This window comes from Megascapheus bottae, chromosome 14 (genome assembly GCF_031878675.1).
Source record: "Megascapheus bottae isolate mThoBot1 chromosome 14, mThoBot2.hap1, whole genome shotgun sequence".
In the NCBI taxonomy this organism is placed as follows: Eukaryota; Metazoa; Chordata; class Mammalia; order Rodentia; family Geomyidae; genus Megascapheus; species Megascapheus bottae.
Genome location: NC_143522.1, coordinates 42189019 through 42209132, shown reverse-complemented (window position 1 = coordinate 42209132; position 20114 = coordinate 42189019). Strand labels below are relative to the sequence as shown.

Here is a 20114-nt window from a genome sequence, read left to right as displayed (position 1 = left end):
ACCCTGTCTCAAAAAAAAAATAGTATTTTGCTTTTTATAAATATTGGCAATTAGATTCTCAGATTCACTTATAAAGACCAATTTAATTTTAAATGTTGATACTAATAATACTGTGGCTGAGCGTGGTAGCTCACTCCTGTAATACTAGCTACTCAGGAGGCTGAGATCTGAGGATCAAGGTTCAAAGCCCAGGCACAAAAGGACCTAAGACTCTTATCTCCAGTTAACCCCTAGAAAACAGGAAGTGGGGCTCCGCTCAAGGGTAGGGCTGTAGCCTTGAGCTGAATAGCCCAGGCCGAGTTCAAGCCCTATGACCCCCACACACACACACATACACACAAAAATATAATAATAATAATAATGTGTCCTCTTTTATTTATTTTTTTATTTTTTGCCAGTCCTGGGCTTGAGCTCAGGGCCTGAGCACTGTCCTTGGACTTTCTCAAGGCTAGAGCTCTACCACTTGAGCCTCAGCACCACTTCCAGCTTTTTCTATATATGTGATACCAAGGAATCGAACCCGGGTCTTCGTGCATGCTAGGCAAGCACTTTAACCAGTAGGCCAAGTTCCTGGCCCTGTGTCCTCTTTTATATGTGGGCATAAAGTCTTTCTACCCTAAAAACCCATTTCCTTATTGGACTCTGTACAATAAAAAGCAAAACATGTTAATGCTGTTACTTTCCCCCTTCAAGGGAGTTTATCTGTACTCTAGTGCAACTAATCATATGAATGGGATGCTTTATAAATTGCACCTTTTTATTCAATGGAAGACATGTATATATAGTAATCTTTTTGTTATCAGTATTCTGGAGTTATACTATAGTTTTAATTACTATAGTGTTACCAGAAAAAAAAATCTGCTGTTGCATATTAATTGTGTTTCTAAAGAAAAGTAAACAAAATTCCAGGAATATGTTACTGAATGTATAGATGTTTGGTAAATTATATATTTTAGCCCTCGACTAGTAGAATACAAAAGAATATGACTCTCTTAGTAGAAAGAATTAAATTATGTTAAAACACATTTTGTTGTGAGGAAAACCATAAGTATATACAAATAAGTAAGTTTGACATTTTTGATTTTCTAAGAATTTTTAAAATGGTCTAATCAAGGAGGTCAACATTTCTTTCTTTAAAAATAAGATGGGAGCATGTTTTTCAAAAGTTTTTGATGGCTGCCCTTTGAAAATTAATTGTGCAACATCCTGGATACATCCTGATACAAAAGGTAAGATTTCTGAACTTCATATATATCGCCTATAAAATATTTGTTATGAGAAAAGCTCTTTAATAGTCAATGCACTGAAGTTGTTGGCTGCAAAAATCTGATTTTGAATTCCAAATGGTATAGGAACTTCTGATAGCTAGAAAGGTACACAGATTTTTGTTTAAGCGCATTAGATTGGAATTTGAAAGCATGGGAATTATTCTTATTTAAAGGGGACTGAAAAGGGCCTGGAAATGTGTCCTAGTGGTAGAGTGCTTACCTGGGCATGCACAAAGCCCTGGGTTCGATTCCTCGAGACCACATATACAGAAAAGGCCTGAAATGGTGCTGGGGTTCAAGTGGCAGAGCACTAGCCTTGAGCAAAAAGTGTCCAAGTACAGTGCCCAGACCCTGAGTTCAAGTCTCAGGACTGACAGATAAATAAATAAAATTAAAGGAGACTGAAGAAGTTCCACACTTAATTGCATTCTTGTTTTGGAATTTTGTTTTATTATAAAAATAAGTTGCTAGGGCGATTTATGTCCCTCAGCAAGGTCTAGAGATCACATAGTAGTATGTTTCAGTTCTAGTGGTCTGTGGTTATATAAGAGTTTTTCAAAAACTAATACACACTGAAATATTTAGAAGTTAAAGGGGCTTTATGCTCATAACTCTCCTTAAATAATCCTGAAAATAAAATTGATGTAAGGGAGAGAGAAAGAACCATGAAAAGGTAGTAATGTGTTCAGATTAAGGGTATCTAGGAATTGTTCATATTATTCAACTTTTTGTAAATCTAAAATAATACCAGAGTAACTTTTTTTTTTTTGGCTGTTTGTGGGGCTTGAACTCAGGGCCTGGGCACTGCCCCTGAGCTTCTTTTGCTCAAGGCTAGCACTATACCAGGTTCTGCTTCATGTATACTAGGCAAGCCCTCTACCACTAAGCCACCTTCCAAGCCCCACAATAACTTCTATTTTTAATTGAGACCACACACACATACATGCACACACACATACATGCAAAGGAACAAGCCAGGGCCTCCTGCATTTCCACTCAAGCCCATTCCCAGCTCTAGACTGTATTTTTAAATTGAAGTGCATAGCACATATAAAGACAAAAATGGAGAATCATATAGTCTTGGTTTAAATTTCTTCTCTGTCTTTACCATATGACCTGGAAAACTGTTTTAACACTTGTAGTTCTCTGCATTATCATTTGTAATAAGAATATTATGATACCCTTTGCAAGAAAAAGGCCTACCTATGTATCTGACACTTAGCAGAGGTAGTGGGTTCAGGAAGTGTTTGTTTTTGCTTCTATTGAAGCAGAATAACAATAAAGGTCAAAATGATCTGTTTTAGGGGCCTGAAGTGTAGCCTAGTGTTAGGGTGCTTGCCTAGAATTCGTGAAGCTCTGGGTTTGATTCCTCAGAACTACATACACAGAAAAGGCTGGAAGTGGTGCTGTGGCTCAAGTAGTAGAATGCTAGCCTTGAAAAAGCTCAAGGACAGTGCCCATGCCCCAAGTTTAAGCCCCAGGATTGGGGACAGGGGGCAGGGAGGGAAAGGTGGAGATCTGCTACAAAGTACAGTTGAAAAAGTTTTTAGCAATAAGGAATTGGGTTTGTTTAGAACTTTTTGTTTGGTATAACTTCATACATACAAAAAAGTTACAAAAATACTGCAAGAACCTCCAACAGACCCAGAATCACCAGTTGTTTTGCCTGTTTGTTTCCTTTAGTTAGTCTGTCTACATATATATTTTCTCCTGAATACTTAAGAAATTTGGGAAGCTCATACTCCCCTACTGGAACTGGGCTACTTTCCCAGATGATTTCTTTTTTTTTTTTTACCAGTCTTGGGCTTGAGCTCAGGGCCTGAGCACTGTCCTTGGACTTTCTCAAGGCTAGAGCTCTACCACTTGAGCCTCAGCACCATTTCTGGCTTTTTTCTATGTATGTGGTACCATGGAATCGAACCCGGGTCTTCGTGCATGCTAGGCAAGCACTCTACCACTAGGCCAAACTCCCGGCCCCCCAGATGATTTCTTATATCAAGAATCATCTCTTAGGCTGGGTGTTCCATGGCAGTCTGTGCCTAGCATATGCGAGGCCTTGAGTTCAACTTCTAGTACCCTGGGGGCAGGTACCCCACATACCACAGTCCAGTTATGAAGATTAGAGCCAAATGTGGTGACTCATGCCTATAATCCTAGTCCTTGACATAATAGAAATCTGTCTTTAAAAAAAAAATTGTCCCAACAGTGTTGTTTCTAGTTGTCCATCCAATTTTTAATTTCTCTAGTCCATCATTTAGTTTGTTAACTGTCGTACTTCACCATGAATTCATATTCTCCACCACTGTTTTGTTTTTTGGTGGGGGGGGTTGTTTGTTTTTGTTTTTTGCTAGTCCTGGGGCTTGAACTATGGGCCTACACACTATTCTGAGCTCCTTTTTCAAGTCTGGAGCTCTAACACTTGAGCCACAGATCCACTGCTGGCTTTTTCTATGATTAATTGGAGATAAGAGACTCATGGGCTTTGCCGCCTGGGCTGTCTTCAGACCTCAGTACTCAGATCTCAGCTTACTGAGTAGCTAGGATTAAAGGCATTAATCACTGGTACCCAGCTACTCTTACTTAATTTTTACATTTTTATTTTACATTTTAAATTATTATATTTTGCATTTATTTTTACATTTATTACATACATTTTTACATTTATTTTATTTTATACTTTAAATGACTCCATGTTTCTGAGCAGTAGACAGATCCTCTGTCCTTTTCTTTGAAATGTCCGAATCCTTTTTTTTTTTTTAGTGCCTCTGTATCTATCTGGCACAAGATTTCTGGGCCTATCTTTTACTTTTCTTGCCACAGAATAGGAATCAGTTTTTTTCTCCAAGGAGCTCTGGTTCTTTTTAAGATAGTATTTACAGACTAATATCCAAATACTAGATGTATTTGTTGACTGTTGTGTGTCATGATAGATAGTTTGTATTTACTATATAGTTTCTTTGTTGGAGTATTTGAAGTATCTTGCAAAAAATTCATCACTACAATATTAGTGATATAATATATATAGTATATAAAATATAATGTATGTATAATATATTAGGATATAATAATTATATTGAAGGGGCAAACAGAATAGTAAAGTGAGAGTTACCTGCTGTAAAAACATACAAAAATATTGAGGAAAGTTGAGATGGCATGAAGTTTAGGATGGGTGGGTAGGTAGATGTCAAATTCTAAATGTAAGAACATAAAATCATTGTTTTAATGAATGATTTCAGGAAATGATAGTAAATGTAATTGATAAACTGTTTCAGATCAGTACATCATTTTTGGAAGTGAAGATGGTATTTATACATTGAATCTCAATGAGCTGCATGAGGCAACCATGGAGCAGGTAAAGAGACATTTTAATTCAGCAAATTAGTTGGGAGAAAAATGTTAAATAGCTTAGTTTTACCAATTTGAATTTTTTTTGTTGTTTAAAGGGTTGACATTGTACTTAAAATGCTTCAGTAATTTGAACACTTATTTTTTGTTTTATGCTGTTTGGTGGTAAAGAGAAAACCAAGGCAGGCTAGGAAAGCACTGCAACACAGAGCCAAATATCTAACATTTTAGGATGTTGGAATCTGTAGACAAAAGAATTTATAACCGGACGAGGTGTGGCTCACTCCTGTAATCCTAGCTACTCAGGAAGCTGAGATGTGAGGATCACAGTTCAAAGCCAGCGAGGGAACTAAAGAATGTGAGACTCTTATCTCCAGTTAAATCACTAGAAAACAGGAAGTGGGGCTAGGGTGGTAGCCTTGAGCTGAAAAGCTTAGACAGTACCAAGGCCCAGAGTTCAAGTCCCATGACTGACCAAAAAAAAAAAAAAGGAATTTATACGAACATGGAAATAACATGAATTTGATTTTCTGATTTTCTTCCTTTTGTTTTTCTTTAGCTGTTCCCACGGAAGTGTACCTGGCTATATGTTATCAATAATACTTTAATGTCATTATCAGGTATGTATCATTTGAAAATCACAGATAAGCAGATAAATGTTAGTATATGTTGTATTAAAATATTATTTGTAGTTCCAGGGAATTTGTAGTAACTTTAGGACTTAGGGCTGTTTTCTGTTTATTCGGGGAAAACTTTGAAAAAGGATCTCCCAGCATCTAAATACGGAAGGAGTAGCATAGTGATCAACACCTGTGCCAGATCCCTTCCACTCAACCTCTTTGGTCACCTATAATTCCTGCCTGCCATGGTAGTACTGACATTTGAATAAGGAACAGAATTGAGGCTGGTCATTGGTGGCTCAGGCCTGTAATCCTAACTTCTCAGGAGGCCCAAATCTGAGGATCAAGGATTGAAGCCAGTTAACCAGGAAAATGCTGGAAGTGGACGAGTGGCTGGAGTGGTAGAGCACCAGCCTTGAGAAAATAAACTAAGGGACAGCATCTCGGCCCAGAGTTCAAGCCCCAGTACTGGAGTATGCATACATGAGTGTGTGCATGTGCGTGCGCAAGCATGCGCGCACACACACATACACATACACATACACACGAGTGTGTCAGAGCATTGAGCTCTTTTACTCTGTGACTTGGAGTAAGTCACTTGCCCTTTCTTATTTTCAGTTTTCTTGACAAATGAAGATGGTGGTGTAATAAAGAATAGTTTCATAACTAATAGTTTCACCATTAAATGTTGATTCCAGCACAGCTGATTCTAATTTTGGTTTCTAATTTTGGTTACTGTGGGTTTTGTTTTTTTCATGGTTGTTGGCAGTGAACAGGTAGATGGGTTGAAGTATTTTCATCCTTTTTTTACTTGTCATGTATCAAATAATGTGTTTTAGATTTGAATATCTGCCCTAGAGGTTTACTGAATTCTTTCATCTTAGAGTAAACCAAGATAGTTAATGATTATTTTTCTCAAGTGTAGATTCTTCGGGAATGCATGTACTTGAGCTAATGACAAGGTTTTTGTACATAAATGATTTCTAAAAAGCGGGGGTCCTTAAAAGAGTACTTAATCTCTTTGAGTTTAATTATGCATCTGCAAAATCATTTTAAATTTTAACAATTTTTGTGTGTATTGTTTGTTTGATTATTTGAACTTGGGGCCTTGCACTGGCCAGGCAGATACTCTATAACTTAAGCCATTCCCTCTGCCCCTAAGTTATTTGTCCTATAGAGTCTTTTGTTTTTCCTTGGGTCCAATCTAGACAAAATTGCTTCCATATATGCCACCCATGTAGCTGGAACACTTGTATACTCTGTTTGTTGGGTGAATATCTCAGTGTCTTAATAACGGTTTGACTGGGATGGTCTTGACTTACATTCCTCTTTCTTGATCTTCAGTTTCAGGTAGCTGCAATTATAAGTGTGTGCTACCATGTCTGGCCACGGAAAGTATTGTTACTCTGTGGAAAGAAAATCCAATTTTGTTTGATCTAACAATTCTGAATCTTGCACATTCTTTTTATTGCTTTTATCCCTAGCCATAGTTATCCTCAGAAATATATTAAAATATTATATATCATATTACACATATTGCATATTTATAAATGACATGAATGTAGGGAATAGCCTGTAGGTTGAAACTGCAAGTAGGGTAGTAGTGGAGCTCTACATCCTGAGCATGTATTTAGTTTCCAAGCTAGCTGGAAGCTAGCTATGTATCAAAGGGGAATGAAGAAAGAAGAAAGGTATAGTATTAGCCAGAATATCTCTATTCTGAGAATATTTTTAGGATTAGGCTATGTATAAATACTGTTTATTGTTATATTTACAGGCTTTATATAATAAGGAATCAGAAGATAGTATTCATCTCGTCTTACTGCTAAACCCAGATGTAGTTTGATTATATAAAATTTTACCCCTTTTTATCATTTTATTATAAGTTATGATCTTGATTTGCTAAATTTTTAAATAATATAATCTGTTAAGGTTTTACTTATGACAGTTTTAATCCAAAGTAATTTGATGAATTACTGATATAAGTGTTTTAGATGATATAATTTTATAGAATTTTCTATTTTGTTCTAAAATTATTGCATTGTGTATCATTATAACTCAGTCTATAACATAATGCTTTGTATACCCATGTATAACAATTCCTTTTCCCAAGCTGGCATTGTGAATGTTTATATGTATTGTGTCCAGGTCACCTACTTGTCAAATATAACTAATATATGTATTGCAAAATGGAATTGTCTACTCACTTGAAACATTTCTTACCTATTACATTCAAAAACAGTATTAACTGAGTTTGGTTGTTTTGTGTCTTTTGTTTTTGTTGGTTTTTTTGCATGTCTTTTGTTTTGCTTGGTCTTTGAACATTACTGGACTCTTCATTTTAGAAGGTAATCATACTTTTTTTTAACTTGAAAATTATATTTCTCTGTTGTAAATGATGCTAGTAAAGGTAACATGTTTATCTTTTACAGGGAAAACTTTTCAGCTCTACTCTCATAATCTTATTGCTTTGTTTGAACAAGCCAAAAAACCAGGCCTGGCTGCCCATATTCAAACTCATAGGTTTCCAGACCGCATACTGCCAAGGTACAAAATACCATTTTGATTCTAATGAGAGTGAAGGGAATTAATGCCTCTTTGTAAATCAGTCCATTTAAAAAAAAAAACTCATTTTTCTAAATTTTCAAGATAGTTGACACAATGTTTTTAAATTTAATTATACACAAAAATATTCATGAAAGTTTAATAATATGTGCTCGGTGCTGTGACTCATGCCTGTAATCCTAGCTACTCAGGAGGCCGAGATCTGAGGATCTCAGTTCAAAGCCAGCCCGGGCAATATGAAGCTGAGAGACTCTTATCTCCAATTAATCAGAGAAGGGGGGCTGTGGCTCAAGGGTAGGACAGTAGCCTTGAACTGCAGAGCTAAGGGACAGCACCCAGGCCCAGAGGTAGAGCGGTAGCCTTGAGCTAAAGAGCTCAGGGACAGGGTCCGGGAGTTTGGCCTAGTGGTAGAGTGCTTGCCTCGCATGTACGAAGACCTGGGTTCAATTCCTCAGTACTACATACATAGAAAAAAAGCCAGAAGTGGAGCTGTGGCTCACATGGTAGAGGTCTCGCCTTGAGAAAATCCAAGGACAGTGCTCAGGCCCTGAGCTCAAGCCCAGGACTGGCCAAAAAAAAGAGCTCAGGGACAGTACCCAGACCAGATTTCAAGCCCCTGACCCGCCCCCCAAAAAAACTTTTTTAATATAAGCCAAGCACGGTGGCTCGTGCCCATAATCTTAGCTACTCAGGATGCTGAGGATCGAGGTTCAAAGCCAGCCTGGGCACTAAAGTCCATGAGACTCTTATTTCCAGTTAACCACTAGAAAACCGGAAGTGGTGCCATGGCTCCAGGGGTAGGGTGGTGGCCTTGAGCTGAAGAGTTCAGGGACAGCACCCAGGCCCAGAGTTCAAAGCCCCACCACTAACAAAAACAAACAAGCAAAAAAGTTTAATAATGTAGATTATGAAGCCCTACCTCAATCCTATAAAATCAGATAATCTGGAATCAAGGTCTAAGCAGTGTTGTAAGAGTGCCTTTCTGTTCTAATTCTCATACATCTGATTCCCAATCACACTACAACCACAATAGAGTATATTTACTTGTATTGTCTCATGTTTTCAGAAAGTTTGCTTTAACAACAAAGATTCCTGATACGAAAGGCTGCCACAAATGTTGCATAGGTAAGTAAATGCCTTTCCCAAACTGGACAATTAGAATTTTTAACACTTTTTAAACTATTTACAAGTCTTACAGAATAAACAGTAAGAAAGGCCAGTTTTTAAATAAAAGATTTATTTACCATTGAAGCACAAGAATGTGTAGGAACAGAAATACTTACAGTTAACAACCTTAGTGTTTTTCTTGGATTCTAGTGTTCCTATAATTTTTAACCATAGTTTTTGAAGCCTTATTTCTGCCAGCATTCTTTTATTTAACCTTATCATCTCTTAGTGCTAGCCCATTTTAAATGTTATTATAGGAGTTTATTCAACTATGAAATAGGACAGAGCTGGGCATGGTGGCTCATGCCTGCAATCCTAGCTACTCAGGAGGCTGAGATCTGAGGATTGCGGTTCCAAGCCAGCCCTGGCACTAAAGTCCATGAGACTCTTATCTCCAATTAACCACCGCAATACCGTGGCACTGTTGCTCAAGGGGTAGGGCAGTAGCCTTGAGCTGAAAGCTCAGGGACAACCCTCAGACCCAGAGTTCAAATCCTACAACTGACCAAAATAAGACAGTCCACAGAAAACCATTCAAAGTTGGGGGAGGATCCCCAAAACTACTTTGAAATTCAAAAATACTTGTCAGAATTTATTTTTTTAGTTTACTTAGAATAAAACTTTTAGTGCTAAAAGTAAGAGTATGTTTAAAATCCTTGCATATTAAGATTATTTAGAAGTAAATGCATGTAATTTACAATTGATATAAGAAAGTGAAAATTCTCAAGTGGTAGAGCTCTAGCTTTGAGAAAGTCCAAGGACAGTGTTCAGGCCCTGAGCTCAAGCCCAGGACTGGCAAAAAAAAAAAAGAAAAAGCCAGAAGTGGTGCTATGACTCAAGTGGTAGAGCTCTAGCCTTGAGAATGCCCAAAGACAGTGCTCAGACCTTGAGTTCAAGCCCTGGGACTGGCAAAAAATAAAAATAAAAAAAGCATAGAGTTCAGTGTAAATTAATACTGTTCTATAGCAACCTCTAAAGAAAGTCAAAATATAAAGACAGAAGAAATAGCCATCATCTTTCTTCCTGTTTTTCTCATCTTAGTTTACTGAGATAGTAATTTTTCTTTGTCAGCCAAATAATACTTCAAATAGTTTCTTCTTTCATCTTTATTTTGATATTGCTAGGGGCCACAGGTGATTTGTTTTTCCTCATATATTTTAGCACAGACTTTTTATTTTTTTATTTTTTTTTGTTTTGTTTTGTTTTGTTTTGCCAGTCCTGGGCTTGAGCTCAGGGCCTGAGCACTGTCCTTGGACTTTCTCAAGGCTAGAGCTCTACCACTTGAGCCTCAGCACCACTTCCGGCTTTTTTCTATGTATGTGGTACTGAGGAATCGAACCCAGGTCTTCATGCATGCTAGGCAAGCACTTTAACCACTAGGCCAAACTCCCGGCCAGCACAGACTTTTTAAAGAAAGCTAATATACCTTGAAATGATGATAACTCAGTAGTTGCCGTTGACTAAACTGTTTTCATGTAAAGATATTCAGCATGTACTTGGATTTTTTTGTATCTTTTTTTCCAGTCAGAAACCCATACACAGGTCATAAATACCTCTGTGGAGCTTTACAGTCTGGAATTGTTCTACTTCAATGGTATGAGCCTATGCAGAAATTCATGTTGATAAAGGTATGTATTATACATTGACCTTTTTTCTTTTGAAAACACTAGTATTTATCTGAAGTAAACTTTTTTGTGTGTGCCAATCCTGGTGCCTGAACTCAGGGCCTGGGTACTGTTGCTGAGCTTTTTTTTTTCTCAAGGCTCTACCACTTGGGCTACAACTCCACTTCTGGCTTTTTTGGTAGTTATTAAAGATAGGAATTTCATGAACTTTCCTGCCCAGGCTGGCTTCAAACCACAGTCCTCAGATCTCAGTCTCTTCAGTAGCTAGGATTACAGGTATGAACCACCAAGACCTGACTCTGAAGTAAGCTTTTAAAACCCTACTTCTACCACTTAAAGTAGACGTACTTGTATTATTAATGGCTACATATTTTGTTTAGGGGATTATGAAGACTCATTATGTGGAACTTTTGTCCTTATCATGACAAAGACCTGTAGTTAGAGCTTTACCTAATGAACAAATTATTTGGTTGTTTAGCAGTGTGAATGGGAAGACCGTTCCTAAATTATATTCTCTTGTGTATTTTTTTTTTTGCAGCACTTTGATTTTCCTTTACCAAGTCCTTTGAACGTTTTTGAAATGTTGGTGATACCAGAACAGGAATACCCCATGGTCTGTGTAGCTATTAGTAAAGGCACTGAAGTGAATCAAGTAGTTCAATTTGAGACAATCAATTTGAATTCTGCATCTTCATGGTTTACAGAAATTGGTGCAGGTAAGTGTTTTTTACTTTGTTAGGATTTTGATGCTTTTGCATATAAAAGCAAATTCAAGCAGTGTTGACTCTTAAATGAAGACTCAGAACATAGTTATCAGGGTTGGGTGTGTAGCCTACTGGTAGAGTGCTTCGCTAGCATGCACGAAGTCCTGGGTTTGATTCCTCAGTACCACATACAAAGAAAAAGCTAGAAGTGGTGCTTTGGCTCAAATGGTGGAGCACTAGCCCTGAGAAAGCTCAAGGATAGTGTCCAGTTCCTGAGTTCAAGCCCTGGGACTCGCAACAAACAAACACATAGCTATCCTATAAGTTCATAGTTTATACTTTTGCCAGAGGAATTTGGATGCATATTATTTTACCAAGGAAAATTCTAATGATTACTGGCATTTAAAATTGTTATTCATAGACAGGAACTTGGTGACTCATATCTTTAATCCTAGCTACTCAGGAGGCTGAGTTCTGAGGATCTTGGGTCAAAGCCACTCCCGGAACAAAAGTCTGTGAGACTCATTTCCCATTAAACACCAGCAAAACAGATGTAGCGCTGTGGCTGAATGTGGTTGAATGCTAGCGTTGAGCTGAAGAGCTCAGAGACAACACCCAGGCCCAGAGTTCAAGCCCCATGACTGTCCAAAAACAAAAAGAAAAATTGTTGCTCATGTGCCAAGGCCAGTATAATCACACCTGTAATTCTAGCTACTCAGGAGACTGAGACCTGAGGATCTCAGTTTGTAGCCAGGCCAAGCAGAAAAGTCCTGTGAGACTCTTTTATCTCTGATTAACCACTCAAAACCTAAAAATGAATCTGGGGCTCAAAGTGGTAGATTACTAGTCTCTTTTACCTATATTAAAAAATTATCCCCCCCCCTTTTTTTTTTAATCAGTCATGGGACTTGAACTCTGGTCCTGGGCACTGTCCCTGAGCTCTTCAGGTCAAGGCTACCTACCACCATCCTTCCCCTTAAGCCACAGCACTACTTCCAGTGATTTAACTAGAGATGAGTCTCACAGACTTTAGTGCCTGGGCTGGCTTTGAACTGTGATCCTCAGATCTCGTCTCCTGACTAGCTAGGATTACAGGTGTAAGCCACAGCACCCAGCTTATTCCCCCATCCCCTTTTTTTTAAGTAACAGGATAGAAGTTGATTTGTGTTGCTGTGTTAAATCACAGCAAGACTATCATCTAAGCTCTAGTTTGTTAAAATGTTGTATAACTAACTATACCTTTCTTTTCCCTTTCAGGTAGCCAACAATTAGATTCCATTCACGTAACACAATTGGAGAGAGATACTGTTTTAGTGTGTTTAGACAGTAAGTATTACTTTACAAGTTTTTGTTTAATTCTTTTTTTCTCTAGTCTACTTTTTGATAATTCTTTAATGGAGTTGATTCTGTGGAACTATACTTTAGGCTTATATTTTTCCAGGTGGTCTGGTTTTATTGAAAAAGATACTAAGTAGATAATTAATTGGTCTGTTGATCAGTACTGTCCCCCTATCACTTGTAACTTTATTTTATATTTGGCATACTTAGAGACCTTCTATTAGAACTATTTATCATACCTTGGGGTGAAATCTGGAGAAATGATTCTGTTTCATACCCCATTTTAACTATGAAAATAAAATATTTTATTGCTGCAGTCTATAAAGTCATGTAACATGAATGTTGGGAGTGATGTGAAAGTATGCAGTTCTGGTATTTTTATAGATTTGACATCTCCACCTGCTATGATTGACTTGATGTAGGGGAAGGTGTTTGGGTAAAAATGTGTTTTACTAGAAACAGTTGAGAGGCAAAACAATCTTTAGATCATGCACAGGAAGTATTCTGACTCTTAAAACTCAACATATTTGAATCTCACAAAATAAAATTCATCATTGATGTAAAGGGTGTTCAGACAACTGACTAAAAAAGCAGCAGCCTAAAGAAAGATGGTCTTCAGTCGGAGCCATCATGATAAAATTCAAAATCAATGGACTAAGGAAGATAGGTTGTTTGTGCTCCATGTGTCCATCCTGGAGCCTGCTGTCCTATAGGGTGCTGTTAGTACTAGAGCCTTTGCAGTCAAACTCCTTGCACTCGACACTCACTATGTATTTGTGTAATTTATAAGGAAAAAGAAACTCATTGCTAAACATTTGAGCACCAATGTAGCCTGTTGTAAACAAATATTATTTTTAAAATAAAAAGGTAATGTGTACTGCTTAAAAACAAAAAATAATGGCAATAAAATTGTCATCTATTAGAAAAGATGCTCTTATAGCTTGTCCTTTAAAACATTAATGAAACCAGGTGCCCCTAGCTCATACCTGTAATCCTAGGTACTCAACAGAGATCTGAGATCTGATGATTAAGGTTCAAAGCCAGCCTGGGCAGAAAATTCCATGAGACTACCATCTTCAATACACTTCCAGAGAGCTGAAAATAGCACTGTGGCTCAAGGGGTAGAGCACTAACCTTGAGCACAAAAAGGCTCAAGGACAGCACCAAGGCTGAATCCAAACCCAGGACCAGCAAAAATAAAAATAAATAAAAACAATTATTTGTATCATACATTCATTTAGGGAATTTGTGTTTATGGTCTTGACTTTTGTTTTTTTTTATTGTTGTTTAAGAATTTGTAAAAATTGTAAATCTACAAGGAAAACTAAAATCAAGTAAGAAACTGGCCTCTGAGCTAAGTTTTGATTTTCGCATTGAATCTGTAGGTAAGTACCTCTTGCTTGTTGCTGAGCTTAAAATACTTAGGATGTATTGGTCATTTTGTAGAATAGAATGCTAACTCTACAGTTACTAGACCCACACAGTGTCATAGATGTTTTTGTGATGACAGAACTGTTCTGTGTTCTTAAATACAATAGTCGTTAAACGTGTGTTGCTGGTTAACACCAAACACATAGCTAATACTGCAAATTTTTTCATTTCTAACTTAAATTTTCACATGAATAGTTACATGTCAGTAGCTACCATATTGGGAATACAAGGCTAACCCATAGTGTTTTTTCTAAACGTTTAAAACAAAATACAGTGTTGATTGTTCACACCTGTAATCCTAGCTATTGAGGAGGCTGAGATTTGAGGATCAGGGTTCAAAGCTAGCTCAGGCAGGAAAGTTGGAGAGAGACTCTTCTGAAAACCATAAATGGAGCTGTGGCTCTAAGAGGTAGTGCATTATTAGCCTTGAGTACAAAGAGGCTCAGGGAAAGTCCCCAGGCACTGGGTTCAAACTGGGCCCTGTCCCCGAGTTCTTCACCTCAAGGTTACCACCTACCTCTTGAGTCACAATGCCACTTCCAGTTTTCTGGTAGTTAATTGGAGATAAGAGTCTCACAGACGTTAGTGCTCAGGCTGGCTTTGAACTGAGATCCTCAGATTTCAGCCTCCTGAGTAGCTAGGATTATAGGATTGGGTCACCAGCACCTGACTCACGTATTTTTTTTTTCCACTACTTAGAAATTTTTGGATTTTCTTTGTGTGTGTGTGTGTGTGTGTGTGTGTGTGTGTGTGTGTGTGTGTGGTCATGGGTCTTGAACTCTAGGCTTGGGTGCTGTCCCTGAGCTCTTCAGCTCAGGGCTACTGCCCTACCACTTGAGCCATAGCACCACTTCTAATTTTCTGGTGGAGAAGAGAGTCTCACAAACTTTTGTGCCCTGGCTGGCTTTGAATGGTGATACTTACATCTCAGCCTCCTGAGTAGCTAGGATTACAGGCGTGAGCCATTGATACTTGGCTAAATTTTTGGATTTTTAAAAATATATTTTGCATTTTGCAGAGCTGGAGTTTTGCCATATCATAAAATACAAGTTAGCTCAGTGGTAGAGCACATGAGGTTCTGGGTTCAATTCCAAGTAACATATTTGTGCTTCTGTATAACATCTGATAGAAAAATACCTTGCTTTATGATTGGGAAATTTAACTTATTCTAGCAGAAAGCCTAAATTTTGTGTAAATGCCCAAACAGAAGAAATTTCAGAAGCTGATTTCATCTACTCCTTTATGTACTGGGTGTTATGTTACATACCACCTTTGATTTAATGTCTTTCGAAGAGTCTTAACATGTAGTTAATTTTCATTTTAATTGTGACGTATTAACAGCTCAAATTTTTCATAGATGCCAAACTAAGGAATTTTCTTTTTTTTTATTTTTATTTTATTGATTTATTTATTTGCCAGTCCTGGGCTTTAGCTCAGGGCCTGAGCCCTGTTCTTAGACGGAATTTTCATTTTTACACAAAACTTTGTTCTTCCTTGCCTACCATCACTTCTTGCTGCTAAACCTTGAAATAGTCCCTTAAAATCACCTCTCAAAGCTAAAACTGGGCTGGGAGTTTGGCCTAGTGGTAGAGTGCTCGCCTAGCATGTACCAAGACCCAGGTTCGATTCCTCGGTACCACATACATAGAAAAAAGCCAGAAGTGGTGCTATGGCTCAAGTGGCAGAGCACTAGCCTTGAGCAAAAAGTATACAAGGACTGTGCTCAGGCCCTGACTTCAGCCCCAGAACTGGCAAAAAATAAACAAAAATTAAAGAACAGTTAAGAGAAATTTACAGTGACATATGCTGTGATTTACTTTAGTTTTCACTTATCATTTTTAGTATGCCTTCAAGACAGTGTGTTGGCTTTTTGGAAACATGGAATGCAGGGTAAAAGCTTCAAGTCAGATGAGGTATGTTTTCTCAACTCACTTCTATGACCCCCACTAAATAAATGTTGAAACATTCATTTTATATATTTTCTTTCTGAAGCTACTTTACCATCTTTGGTACTTTTAGTGCTCTAATTGGTAGAGAAAAGAACCAGTATTTTCTCTTTAATTTAGTTATTCTTCACTTTGGTTCTGTATTTTTAAATACTTAGTACCCATAAGTAATTATACAGCATACTTTCATTCCTGTAATTTGCAATTTATAAATATGATTGTGACCTTGTTAAAGTTGTAAATTTAATGAGCATTTTCCACAATATATAAATATGTAGCTGCTTTTAAAATATATTTTAAATGATAAGTTAATGTGTATTGGATCATAGAACATAAGAAAATAAATTTAGTAAATCTTAATAAATGTCAGCTACATTGATGACACTATTGTTGTAAATGCATGGTATCAATTATGTTTCAGGCTCTTTACAAATATTAGTTTATTTGTGGCTCAAAATAATCAAATGAAGTATATAGTCTTCATACTACCTATTTTACAATTTCAGAGTGGCTAGTAATTTGCATGAAGTCATAGTTAATTGGCAGAGCATAGATTTTGAAATTTTTTTAAAAAATACATTTGTAGCTGAGATAAGTAGTATACATTTCATTCCAGAAATGGGACTCAATTCCAGTCTTGAGGGGTGAATTCCTGGTCTAACAGAGTCATTTCCTATTGGTGTGATTTTTTTTCTAACCATAGCCCAAAAATTCATGGGCTTAAAGTTTAGAATCATCTTTATTTTTATCTATACTTATTTGTAAATCGATAAATATTTCTACCTATAGGAAAAGTCAACTTTCTTTGAAATGACAATTTATCTAGTTACTAATCCGTTACTAAAAGTCACCAGGTCCCTTCACTTGATATGATGTATAATCCTACTCACTTCTAAAAGGTCAATTGTTCTTAAATACTATTTTCATTTTTGTTATCTTTTATCAGAAATTATAGAAAATAACCTGGTTCTGGGGCTAGAAGTTTGGCCTCGTGGTAGAATTCTTGCCTAGCATGCATGAAGACCCAGATTCCTCAGTACTACATACATGGGGCAAGGGGAAGCCGGAATGGTGCTGAGGCTCAAGTGGTAGAGCTCTAGCCTTGAAAAAATTCCAAGGACAGTGCTCAGGCCTGGAGTTCAAGCCCAGGACTGGCAAAAAAAAACAAACAACCTGTTTTTTACCAGATCAAAATCCTCTTTCCTCATTACATTGTTCATTCATTGGTTGGTGGTGCTAGGGATTGAACCTAGGACTTTGAACTAGGCAAGCACTCAGCTACCTGCCTGTTCTCCTAGCCACTTACCCATCTACTTTCACCATATCTTGTTCACCTCTTTCTGTTCTCAACTTTCAGCTTAGGCCTGGTTAAAGTCCTAAACCTTTTGTGCATTAATAGTCATCCACTATCATCTCTATGGTTGGAAAATCTCTGAACTTAATACGAGGAAAAGTAGCCTCATCTAATACAGCAGCTAACTTGTATTTTGAGTCATGTTTATTAATTCCATCTTCCAAGCTAGATCACAATCTTGGTTTTATAAAAGCTGTACTGTGTTAGTTTGAGTACCTTCAAAAGGTAGCTTCACATAAGAACTCAACCACAGGTGTTTATTTGGGAATAAATTTCGGAAAACAAGTGATGAACTAAGGACTTTCCCATGGGGGGAGAAGAATAAAAGCATTCATAGCCTCGTCCCCACACCATGTACAACCAGGAAGCACTCGGGATGGTGTAGAATGCAGCCAGTGCTCTCCCACCCGGCTCAGGATGCACTTCATCACTGAGGCCCTGCTGTAGCACTGTAGAACACAGAGCTAAGAGTGTAAGATAGCAAACCTCCCGTTTACCTGACCTTGAGCAAGTTACCCAACCCCTCTGAGCCTTAGATTCTTTTTCAGTAACCTGATGATTATAGTGCATAATACAAAGAGTTCTTCTAAGGAAAATGCCTGGAAATGCCTGACCCATACCAGGTGTTCCTTAAATAGTCATCCTACTACCAGGCAGTCACAGAAGTAACTTGATGAATATATTTCATTTGAGGAATTGATTCTATTTCATCATTGCTCCATCTGAATGATTTTCAAATTGTTACTTAAGAGGTCTGTGGTTGGATGTCACTAATAAGGTATTTTCTTTCATAGGTTACCCAAGAGATTTCAGATGAAACAAGAGTTTTTCGCTTATTGGGATCAGACAGGTAATTGTTTAATTGTACTAATGAAGAGATTGTACTCTTACAATCAAGCCCTTTGTAGTCATATCTTCCTGGTGAATTGCATTCTGTTAACTATTATGAATGACCGTGCATCTCCTCATATTTTCTTTATCAGTTCCTCAGTTCAGTCTAATCTATAAGGAATTCATATAATGTCTCTGTGAACAAAATAAAAAACAAGTCTTAAAACTATGCCATAAGAAAAAAATGGTTATTTTGTTTCTAAAATCTACATTTTTCCCTCTATATTAAAGTGCTCATTTTTTCCTGTTTTCTCACCAAAAATAGTTACTGTAGCAAAATTAGCTATGATGATATTCATGAGTTATGAGACATAGGTTGAGGACATTTGCTTTTTAGGTTCACACCATTATGATTTAAATATTACTAAATATTGAAGAAGGTGAGATAGAATGGAATCATGATTCAGTAATGTTTTGAAAAAGTTTTATATGGAGAAAAAGGGATTTTGAATTAAGGATGATTACCTAAGTTAGTAGAAAAGGTAACCCCCAAAGCCTAGGATGACAACGTAGTAAGCATTCCAGCAAAGAAGAAAAACAGGGACAGAGCATGGCCTAGCGGTAGAGACATTCAATAATTACCATTCAGTTATGCTTTAAACTATAAAGTATAGTAATGAAATATTGTATTTCCAGTGTTTATGTACTTCTGTGAGAAAGATGACTAACGTTCTTTATTGGTTTAATGTTGAAATTTGAAGCATGAAATCTGTTTTTAGTCTTAAGCAAGCCTTTTGTTTTTATTTAATTACAGGGTTGTCGTTTTGGAAAGTAGGCCAACAGAAAATCCTACTGCACACAGCAATCTCTACATCCTGGCTGGACATGAAAATAGTTACTAAGCAACAGAAACTGATAAGTGACAGGAAAATGAATCTGTTCTTCTGAAAGCAAAGATGTTCTAGGAAATTCAGTAGACGGCAGTATGATTTGTTTTAACTGTTATGGCTTATATCTCAAATGATCTGTACATTAGGGTAGAATTCAGTATTTTCTGTAGCTGGAAACAGCTAGTCTATCTCTTGCCACTGTGTGGTGGTTATATCAAGTTTGCTTAATAAAAGCTATGAGACAAATAGTCCTCTAGTTCCAGGAAACACAGTCTTTTAAAAATAATAATAATAATAATGTTTGTAACAAGGGTGCCATGGTATTTTTAAATAACTGGTGTGAATATCTCCGGAAAGATTTAGTCACCATTCTGTCATTTTATACCATGCCTTATTCCTTCTTAATGAACACAATTTGATAAAAGAAATGATTTGACAAGCCTTTCACTTTCCATTGGCCATTCTGTACGTTTGTGTAAAATAGAGTATTTAATCTTTATTTATTAATCTCTTGCTAGAGTGGTGTGATATATCTAACTTTTAGAAAAGGAAGGTTGCAGAGCAGCTTAAATTTTTTATAATGTATAAACATTTCTTTATCTTTTCAGACTAGTACTTTAAGAGTTAGAGGCAGTCTGCATTAAAAATTCAACACAGGCAATTTTCATTTAACAAAGTATTTTATAAAAATACAGTTTCAGCAAGATTGCCTCAAAAGGGAGTTTTGTGTTTTCAATTACAAATAATTGTAAAGGACATGCAAAACATATTAATGATGGGTAAAACATCCTTAGAAAAGTCTATCTAGGTGTGACTACCATGTATATGTATTCTTGACAAGCAGTATAATGTACCTGTGACTTTTTTTGCATTAGGGATAATGCATAAGAAATAATCTCCACATGTATTATCATCCCTAATGTAGAGGAGAAAAGTATTTAACTGCCCTTGTAATGTATTTTACTTATACTATGCCAGAGGGGAACTGTAAAGCAATTACACTTGTAATCTTGGGGGTTTCATATATGTA

General features: G+C 36.9%; 1 protein-coding gene across 2 annotated transcripts in view; it reads left to right on the top strand.

Annotated features, from left to right (window-relative positions):
• Map4k5 (mitogen-activated protein kinase kinase kinase kinase 5) overlaps window positions 1-19330 on the top strand; it is an 80431-nt gene extending 61101 nt beyond the window's left edge. For both annotated transcript variants that reach the window (XM_090345070.1, XM_090345071.1), the window contains exons 20-31: window positions 1145-1229; window positions 4541-4620; window positions 5173-5233; window positions 7666-7780; window positions 8865-8923; window positions 10490-10593; window positions 11129-11306; window positions 12552-12620; window positions 13925-14017; window positions 15906-15976; window positions 18158-18213; window positions 19009-19330. In XM_090345070.1, coding sequence (XP_090201196.1) covers window positions 1145-1229; window positions 4541-4620; window positions 5173-5233; window positions 7666-7780; window positions 8865-8923; window positions 10490-10593; window positions 11129-11306; window positions 12552-12620; window positions 13925-14017; window positions 15906-15976; window positions 18158-18213; window positions 19009-19096 — 1059 coding nt within the window. In that variant the 3' untranslated portion in view covers window positions 19097-19330. The remainder of the gene's footprint in view (window positions 1-1144; window positions 1230-4540; window positions 4621-5172; window positions 5234-7665; window positions 7781-8864; window positions 8924-10489; window positions 10594-11128; window positions 11307-12551; window positions 12621-13924; window positions 14018-15905; window positions 15977-18157; window positions 18214-19008) is intronic.
• Window positions 19331-20114: the final 784 nt, after the last annotated feature.